The 9,801-nt window shown below is 35.0% G+C and overlaps 2 protein-coding genes across 3 annotated transcripts; both read right to left on the bottom strand.

The window, feature by feature from the left end:
- Positions 1-615: 615 nt before the first annotated feature.
- LOC120330138 (uncharacterized) lies at positions 616-2,692 on the bottom strand. The gene is made up of 4 exons (XM_039396981.2): positions 2,462-2,692; positions 1,956-2,114; positions 1,599-1,726; positions 616-1,367 (listed from the first exon to the last, which is right to left on the bottom strand). The coding sequence occupies exons 3-4, from the start codon at positions 1,655-1,657 to the stop codon at positions 1,121-1,123; spliced, it is 306 nt and encodes a 101-aa protein (XP_039252915.2). The 5' UTR covers positions 1,658-1,726; positions 1,956-2,114; positions 2,462-2,692; the 3' UTR covers positions 616-1,120.
- A 1,913-nt stretch (positions 2,693-4,605) lies between these two features.
- On the bottom strand, positions 4,606-9,122 carry LOC120330012 (uncharacterized). 2 transcript variants are annotated; one of them, XM_039396826.2, is made up of 5 exons: positions 8,992-9,122; positions 8,540-8,711; positions 8,047-8,202; positions 7,719-7,846; positions 4,606-7,507 (listed from the first exon to the last, which is right to left on the bottom strand). In XM_039396826.2, exons 2-5 carry the CDS (start codon positions 8,687-8,689, stop codon positions 7,237-7,239), a joined length of 705 nt encoding a protein of 234 aa, XP_039252760.2. In that variant the 5' UTR covers positions 8,690-8,711; positions 8,992-9,122; the 3' UTR covers positions 4,606-7,236. The 2 variants fall into 2 exon arrangements, with proteins under 2 accessions (XP_039252760.2, XP_077974891.1); XM_078118765.1 differs by having other exon boundaries at positions 8,540-9,107.
- Positions 9,123-9,801: the final 679 nt, after the last annotated feature.

Here is a 9,801-nt window from a genome sequence, read left to right as displayed (position 1 = left end):
ATAAAAGGTATCAAATGAACATCTCACTCAGTGAGTATGATGTCACACGGACCAGACAAATGTCTTACTGATATATGACATGCTTTCCAAGATTGCTCGATTGCTCCGATATTTAGTCATATATATCAACAACAATAAATACAATAGCCTACCAGCTGCGAAACGATGCATTCCAAAAGAGCGTAAGTGTGCAAACCTCGCGATTTAGATTCCAGACTGTAGTAGCTAATTATATATCACAGTATGGGACATTGACTCTAAAGCACCAATCCATGTTCTTGTAATACAAACTGTAGAAAAGAGCAATCAAGATTCAAAGAAGCGCCGTTCATTATATACATATATATCTCATTGTATACCCATTTAACTCTTTTTGAATACTAATTCAAAATTAGCCAGTATAGATATACTTGAGATAATTTACAGAAAGTGATATGTTATATACATGAGTTATGTGGGTTGGTACACAGGTAGTTGACTTTTAAATGAAAGTAGATTTATTGTAGCTCCCGCTTTACCTGTTTTTGTTCAACAAGTATGAAACACAAACATGTAGGCTACTGTCTGACAAAAAACAAGAAATCAATTTGCAAGTATTTGAACACCAAAGCCAAAACGAGATAGTACGGGTATCTAATCTTTCACAATATCGGTAGGCTACCGCAGTCTTTTCGACCTCAACTGACTACCATACCGCAAAGAACGCGAACACGGAATCGCCACAGAGTGCTCAATTTTTAATTTTGATGACGCCATCTCACACAAACAAGCGAATCCAAAGAAACTCAAAGCAATATTGAACTAAAAAAGTAATAGTCTTTTAGCAACAACAACACATTTCAAAATCAAAGCAATTGGTTCAGTAGTCAAAAAGAAAAGCGATTTTTTTCACAACAATACCAACAATAAGGAGAATACCAACAACAGCAAAACGATCTATAGTTAACTTCGTATCTCAAAATCAATACATATGTGAAATAATATACAACGAACACAGTCATAAGCACACAGGTCGGTTAAGAGACTAACGTTTCAGACGTTTAGACAGTATTAATTGAGCAAATTGATGTCCGGGTGATATGGATTATTTGAAAAGTACAACACTAACGTAAGATTAGAACTAAATGTGACTTTTGTGATGTATAGAAGTGTCATTAACTTTTTCTACATCATATCCGTACAATATTTGAACATGATGCGGCGGTTTCAATCCAGAAAAGATCTTCTTTCCAGTCACGGAATCTATGTATTCACACAACTCAATCCGCTTTATAACATACAGTCCAAGAGGATTATCGCGTGGTTGTTCGTAAGTTAGAAAACCCACTAGTTTCTCAATATTTTTCCGCTTGGCAAGTTCGATGGTTCTACAATGAAAATAAATTACAATAATGTAAAAGAGAGCACTAAAACCAAAATTTCGATTATCAATTATATACATTCTAGAAACCGGTGGTAGTTTGCCTTTTTCAAGTTCTTATTATTAGACCTAACTAAAATGCCAAAGTTGAAGGGGATTGAATTTTGTTTTTCTATATTCTTCCTATTTTATAGTTGCATAGAAGTGAATAATATGTACAAATGGTATATACGCTTACCTTCTAATCAATTCTTTTATCACTCCCGATCGACGATATTTTGGATGAACTGTTGCCATTTTCAGCTCCCAGTACTCAGTTGTTCCTAAAATGACAGGTAGATCATCCTTTCCGAGTTGTTTGATCAGCTATGGAGACATCCAAAAGTATATGAATAAAATTTATGCCCGGTAAATATATTTTAGTGAAAAATACGAGACTAAATATAATCGGTATAAAATAAATAGGTTTTAATTGTTGTCCATTTCTCTAAAAAATAATGTTCATAGAAGATTCATTGTTGTCATTAATTAAAGTTTGGATAAATCAACCTTTTACACACAAAACTTGATGTTAGAAATATTTTTTTATATTTACCCGTTTAACAGCACTTATATTTGTAAGTTCCTATGATTCCAGCGCTTTTTCATTAAACAGTTTTTCTCTTTCTTCTTCATGTTTAACATTAACAACAACTGCAACTAATTGCTCTAGTTCATCAAACGCCCCGAGTGAATTTCCTTGTTTCAGAAATGGCTAAAGTGCATAAACAGTTTCATCAAAAATTGAAAATCACGGGGCCACCAACACAAATGGTCATCTACATGCATCGCAGGTCAAGTGTACACATGCATTAGAAACATTTGTAAAATCAAGCTGGACATTAAATCGAGTTTTGAATCAAATATTGGGCCATCCAATCCCAACGTTTTTAAGTCGGACTTGAGTCCCAGCTCAATTACAACGTTATTAACAAACACACACACACACACACACACACACACACGCATATATATATATATATATATATATACGTCAGCTACCGAAGACGACCGCAAGTGTTCTCAAACAAATTTAAACGTTCATAGCGAAATGATATTTACCTCGACCCGTGAATAGTATTCATCCCGTAGTTCATTATTTCCTATTTCAAGGTGTGTTACAAGATGATTTGTAAGAGTGTACTGTTCTTCCAAAAGTTTACGAACAGCTGCCGAATCATTTATTGTGAGAATTCTGTAACGGAGGTCCATGCTTGAAGCTATTACCAATTTTTCCCAAGATACAACGCGGTTACAATTTTCAACAACAACCACTTGTGTGTTTATCTAATATATTTTTTCCCATTTCTTTTAAAATAAAAGTTTGTTCACAATTTTATTTTCTTTAATACCGACCGCGTTTAATAATAACTACATTCCATTGTAAATTTTACTTGCTGACACTTTCTGTGCGTCTTCGTGCATTACTTAGCTACGTGTTTGTAAGTTCACTGTAGCATATAGGCCTACATATGAAGCAGAAGGATGCGCTCTCATTTCGTCAAGGGGAGCTCTCGCTATACATTTTACTAAACAAAATCTATGATTCAATAGTCTTGCTGCGCAATAACACAAATATATCTCTGTAACGTTTCGTCTGACCAAGGTCAGACTTCCTCGTAGTTCAACCTAATCGATAGCACATGTATGTCATTGTTGGCTTCTTTTTGAATGATTGTGTTTAAGGGAAAATATAAATGTTGAGTAGCTGAGCTTGCTATTGTTGCACAATAAATTTCTGTATTGTATTTTAAATTATTTTAATAATGGACAGTAGAATGAACGTAAAAAAACAAGAAAAAGCAAAACGGAAATTCTTTCTGAGCCGCTGCAAAAACTTCAATTGTTATGTCATTCTGAGTGATTCAATAGTCTTGCTGCACACTAACACAAATAAATTTCTGTAACGTTTCGTCTGACCAAGGTCAGACTTCCTCAGACATACATAGTTCAACCTAATCGATAGCACATGTATGTCATTGTTGGCTTCTTGTTGAATGATTGTGTTTAAGGGAAAATATAAATGTTGAGTAGCTGAGCTTGCTATTGTTGCACAATAAATTTCTGTATTGTATTTTAAATTATTTTAATAATAGACAGTAGAATGAACATCAAAAACGGAAATTCTGACGCCAAACGTGTTTTAAAAAAGCCAAAATCACTGCCTAATGATAAATACGACCCGGACACCACCTCATACCGAAGCACCAAAATGAGAAGTATAATATATGTTTTATTTCGCCATTATATCATTTGACCGTCATCATGGGTTCGTTGTATATAGATTATATAATATATTTTTGGCGCATTCTTCCATATATTTGCGTTGTCTTCTTATTCACAGCACAAGTGTGAAATAGAATCTTGACTTGTCGACGGCAGTGACGCTTCTAATATTAGGACAAAGAAACATTGGACAAGAAATTTGACTCATTTTGAACAGAATAAGGAGAAAATACATGTGAGTATGTGAAAAAAGATGAAAAACAAATTACGTATAGTCACATTGTAGAAATTGAAAATTGGCCAGTAAATTTATTTCTATTACGGTAAAGTATGATAAATGAGGCATACTGTATTCCAGGGGTCACCAACGCGTTGCCCGCGGGCACCAAGTCGCCCGCAAAGACCATATGAGTCGCCCGCAGGTCTGTTCCAAACTAAGCTAAATAACGGCTCTTATAAGTAAGCTACATCAATTAAATTTTGTCCTGCTATTTTAGTATAAATCACACTTATATGGGAACTAGAAATAACACTATATTAATTTTTGCAACCATCAACATTATTTTTATTTGACCTCAGTCATGTGACGGGTCAATTAACACTCTTCCAATTATGACATCACACTGAGATCACTTTCCACAAACCCGCGCTTTTTCTTGTCCGTTGGTTAGCGGAGCAGTAATAATACAATTATTGATTCCAAGGAAAAATCCATCATTTTCACGATGAATGGGAGGTGGATATATTTTTACCACCATGAAAACAGCCTGCGTGTGTCTCATTAGTGGGGCGATTTTAGCGACGGCAAAGCTGAGAGATATTTCACATCTTGTCACGAAAGCTTCCGCGCTAACTACCAACTGGTCAGCACAGTAAGGACAGAAAATCTCGCGATTCAAATCATCAGCAATCCTATTTTACGAAACCATCGTTTGTTTCAATCTATCCTTTCGAATCAACATTTTTGACATAAACTCAGGATAGGAGGAGATTTACATATTTATCCCGGGGAAAAGATAGCCGATAGGACGGCTTAACCATATGACGAACCACGGCTTCTCGTCGGTGACCATTCGATGTCGGGTATGGGATTAGTTAGTTATTTGTTTCCGGAAGCCTGGACTTGATGGCGACGGAAGCCTTAACCGACCAGCGGTTACGTGAACCACCCTATACGGCGACGAGGAGTCCAGCAATCCTTTCGCACATAACTATCCCCGCATGGGATTCGAACCTGCGAACCTAACGCTTAACACGATGGGCCATAGCGCCGCGACTCACTCCACCAGGAACAAACATGGAACACGCCTCACTGATGAAAATCTGCAAGACTCGCTCAGAGTGACAGTGTCAAGTTACACGTCGGAGTATAATAGGCTACTCTGCAACATTTGATAGTACAACTGTCAAGTCCATTTTATCTTAGACTTGTGCAGAGTGTTGAAATCAATTTAAAAACACTCAGTTTTGAAATACAAATGTTATTGATAGAAATACATTTGCAACATTGTGATATGCGTTTGATTTCCTGAAGAATCCTAAAGTTTATTATTGTCTATACTTCACTAATTACCGGTAATTACATCAATAATTGAAGCTTAATCGAGCAACTGACTTTTTTAGAAGTGTACATTGAACTGGTAGCCCGCAGCTTAATCTGTACCCAAAAAGTGGAACCCTGCTGTATTCTCAATAAGCTGGTCGAAACTTCATTTCTACAGATTTCATTGAATAGTATAGTAAGCATTATTCCAGCGATGCCATTCGATTCCATATGCGTTACCTTTGGTAATGTACTTTCCAACAGTTTTTGCGTATTCTCCATTAAGATTGGATATGTGACAACTGTGATACCACCACGCACCTCTATGACGCGCAGCGCAGTTAGCTGAATGGGGATCGTTATCTTGGTCCGGTGTCGAAAATTTTTGTCCGGTATGATAAGAGAGAGAATCTTCTGCTGTTCCATAATATCCTCCAACGTGAAGCGTCGCCAATGGAAAAAATTCCGTAAAATATATATATTATATATATATTCGTGCAAATATGAAAATTGTTGTCAATTTTAAGGTAAATTTTTTTTACCTTGAAACCAATAAATACTAATACTCAATTCTATTTTAGTATTTGCAATACCAGCGTTTTGAAAAATGGATAGAAAATATATGAGTCAATATTTAGAATGCAGTACGAGTTTCTCCACAAAAGCGTATTTTTAGAGGCTAGGCTAAAAAAAATTTAATCGTTGCATATTACACTTTAAAAAATTGCTTAATTCGTAAACATCATTTTTTGACTCGAACATTTGCTAATTCTGCCATTGCGCTGTAGATACTATCCGTAAGCATGACTGATGTGACCCAAAAACCACAACACTGAATTGTGCAGTTTATTAAATAAGCCATGGTTAAAAATTAACCAGAAGGTTCCAGCTTGGACTTATGGCATGACGCTTATACTTAATATAAATGTCAGTGTAAATAATCATTGTAGACATCAGTTTGAAACAAAATCGCACTGATCCAAGCCCGGGGCGGCGATTAGACTCCAAAACAAACTTTTAACAGCGAGTGTTTACTGCAATCGCGTACATTGTGTGTTCGTACTAAGTAATAGTACTCAACTTACTTTCGAGAGAATGGCCATTTGAACCCAAGATATTTTAGATGTAGGTAGAACTATAGCCATAACCAACCTATAACTAATTAGCTATCTTTCACATTTCTCAGGTGTGGTAATGTGGTACCGTCACTATACCGTGTACTTCTATCTTCATACGAACCTTGGATCAGAAAACTTAAACTTCTTTATGATAGATCACAGTTACTACTCGTTTTTATACGAGATACCATATTACTCAACAACTAATGTGAAGTAAAGCTTTGAAAACAAACATAATAGGCAGAAGAGTTATCACCTTTAAAGCTAGCTCACCTTCTTTAGCAGTCCAGGAGCACTCCGAAAAACAATTAGAAAAAGTACAGATATGCCATTCAAAACGACATTCATGTTATAGCATATGATGTCATCGGCAGCATAGCATTTCTTTATATAGTCTCACCAACGCATTTATCTTTGCTCTAAACCACCACCTCACTTTTCTTGAAATTCTCTATTTCATTTTTTAGAAATTCCAGAAGAATAAATTAACGAAAAAATTAGGACCAACCTAACAGTAGTCCGATCAACAACAAAATAGGAGTAGTCCTAAACAATGTCACGTTGGCAGAGGTACTCGGATTTAGCCGAGAAAAACGAAATTTAGTTAATTGAAAAATATATTTGTTAAAACCACGATTCTACACACGACCCAAAAAATATAAACAGATAAAAACAAAAAAAGGGCGAAATATAGTTCCGCCATAAAAGCCATTTGTTCTAATTAGTTATACGCTTACATTCTAATGCGATTGAGCAGTGAGTGCAACAAAAAATTAAAATTTCAAGTGAATGTTAATGAGTGCAGATATTTATTTTCGTGGTGCAACCAACCAATAAAGCGAGAAACAAGATTAGGACATTTAACAATTTACTAAAACGGACATCCCCAGTTAACAAGGCGCCACGAAATATTCCACTAGTCATCTGATTGACGAAGCCCTCTTGTAAATTTATCGAATATTAGATGACGTACTTGTGACATCTGTGAAATGTTCAGAAGTGGTATTATTATTTTCTTGTACATTATATCCGTACATAATTTGAACGTGGTTTGGTGGATTCAATCCAGAAAATATCTTTTTCCCAGTTACGGAGTCTGTGTATTCGCTCAGTTGAATTCGTTTTATAACATACAATCCAAGAGGATTATCTGGTGGTTGTTCGTAAGTTTGGAAACACACAAGTTTTTCAATATTTTTCCGCTTTGCAAGTTCGATGGTTCTACAATATAAATAAATGATATTTCTATGGAAGAGAACACTAAAGTAAAGATAGCTCTTTTTAATATGTAAATTTCAGAATATATGCCCATTCGATTTCTTATGCAGTAAAATGTAATGTCGAATTGAAACGCAATTGCATCTTTGTTTTCTGACATCTTTTGTTTTTATTGATCTATAAAATGGTATACAACTATGGCATTTGGACTTACTTTCGAATCAATTCCTTTACCACTCCCGAGCGACGATATTTTGGATGAACTGTTATCATCTTCATCTCCCAATACTCAGTAGTTCTCAAAATGGCGGGTAGTTCATCTTTACCGAGATGTTTCATTAGCTATGGAGACGTTAGAAAAGTTTTATTAATATCATAACCACTGAATATTATTGACCGAATTCTAGGCGACAAGATATAAGTTATTACATAAATTTAAACAGGTCTGTTCTTTGTAAATGGCAAAATCGTGAAACCTTATTGGGGATTATCAACATGGCACGGAGAAAAGCGGTATGATAGAAGTAATATTTAATATTTACCCGAACAATTGCATCTATCTTTTTGTTTCCCTGTGATTTCAACACCTTTTCAAAATTCATTTTTTCGTTTTCCTCATATTTAACATTAACAATAACTGCAAGTAATTGCTTCGTTTCATCAAATCCTCCAAATGAGTTTTCTTGTTTTAGAAATGGCTAAATTATAAATAATTTCATAAACAGTGGAAAATCACGTTGACATCGAAACAAAGAATAATACTTAAGGATCTATTCCACGAATATGACACATGTTTTATATACAATAGTAAACAGTTTTTATTGAACCAGGTAAGAGAACAGAGACTGGCAGGAAAAAAATTGCATGCGCCAACTAAATATATACTCTTGTAAATTAGTGATTTCAAATTTTATATGATGTTCAAATTAATAAGCTTTATGGAAATGGAGAATCTCAAATCAGCAAGCACAGAAAACTTCTGCAACCACGATAGTTCTACAAAATGTAAAAAGAATATAACTATGTAATATTAACCCCAACACGCGAATAGTAGGTGTCACGTAGATCGTCATTTTCCACTCCAAGGTATTTCATGAGAGCAAACTTGTTAGTATAATGGTCTTCCAAAAGTTGACGAACATCTTTCAAGTCGTCTAATGTAAGAATTCTGTATTTGAGATCCATGCTTCATGCTATTTCACGTTACCTAAAGTCAAAATACAATTTTGAACAGCAACCACACGTAGATAAAACAACAGACGTTACACAGCGCTTAGTAGTTTTTGTTTTCAAATCATGTGCTATATTTGAAGAACGAAATATTATTGATTTATTTGGTAGTCTTAAGAGTCATTTTTTATTTGCCCTGATATATATCAGTATTACGTTTCAACTTCTGTCTTTAACGGATTCAGGCTATTTTTATCAAATCTACCTAAATTTCTAGTTATTTTCATATACTAATGTGCATAACATTTCGCACTCACCACAACTGGTAATTGGTAACGCTGAACATCATTCTACGACCTAGCGTAATGCTCAATTGGCCATCGTAATGATTATATTCATGATGCTACAACGGCTTAACCACTCAATTTGAACTAAATGCGATTCGAGGACTGCTAGTAGGCCTACACGACGGTCATCGACTGGAATATAAGCATCGTGGTTAAAAATTAACTAGTAACCTTTGGTTCATACACAAAGAATTAGGGCTCGTACAATAAATGTCAGTATAAATAGTTTAATCTGACTGGTCATAAAGTTAGGAGTGACGGCTCGATTCTTCATACACAAGATTACAGCGAGATTTATTGCAACCGCTTGTATAATTGATATATCATCGTGTACTCAAAATATCTTGATTTTGCTTCATATTTCTGTGTTGCAAACTACGACAAAATCTGTGTGACAGAACTTATTCAGTAACACAAAGTCCAATGTAGATCGTATTCATAAAATGTTATTAATGGACGCGTCAGTGTACATAACGATCGTTTCGATATTATGTTGTTGTTCTTGTTGACATTCTTCTTCGTCATCATAAAATCGGTTTTCTCTTCGAATACTGGATCAATTGCTTGAAATTTTTAGTGGTGAAAGATTGATTGTTTCGCCAGAAGGCTATTATTTTTACTTACTTCAAAAATTTCTGTGGACTTCAAGAGATTCGTTTTTTATGTGTTAGAATAAAAAATAGCTACACCTTGTGACGTGTCTATATAATTGAGCATAGCTCTCTTGTATTTGTTGCTTTTGATTGGGAAGTTTTTGTCGTCTCGTCCACGACTTATGAA

The sequence above is a fragment of the Styela clava genome, chromosome 12 (genome assembly GCF_964204865.1).
Source record: "Styela clava chromosome 12, kaStyClav1.hap1.2, whole genome shotgun sequence".
Lineage (NCBI taxonomy): Eukaryota > Metazoa > Chordata > Ascidiacea > Stolidobranchia > Styelidae > Styela > Styela clava.
The sequence above is the reverse complement of the archived record's forward strand: the minus strand, read 5'-3'. Positions and strand labels throughout refer to the sequence as shown.

What these genes read in the sequence shown, in the direction of transcription:
- LOC120330138 (XM_039396981.2), bottom strand. Translation starts at nt 1,657, where the DNA reads ATGGCAACAGTTCATCCAAAATATCGTCGATCGGGAGTGATAAAAGAA. An exon ending in ATAAAAGAATTGATTAGAAG is followed by an intron (nt 1,368 to 1,598) that starts GTAAGCGTATAT and finishes TTTTCATTGTAG; the next exon opens with AACCATCGAACTTGCCAAGC.
- LOC120330012 (XM_039396826.2), bottom strand. Translation starts at nt 8,689, where the DNA reads ATGGATCTCAAATACAGAATTCTTACATTAGACGACTTGAAAGATGTT. An exon ending in CCTACTATTCGCGTGTTGGG is followed by an intron (nt 8,203 to 8,539) that starts GTTAATATTACA and finishes TTTATAATTTAG; the next exon opens with CCATTTCTAAAACAAGAAAA. An exon ending in AGATAGATGCAATTGTTCGG is followed by an intron (nt 7,847 to 8,046) that starts GTAAATATTAAA and finishes ACGTCTCCATAG; the next exon opens with CTAATGAAACATCTCGGTAA.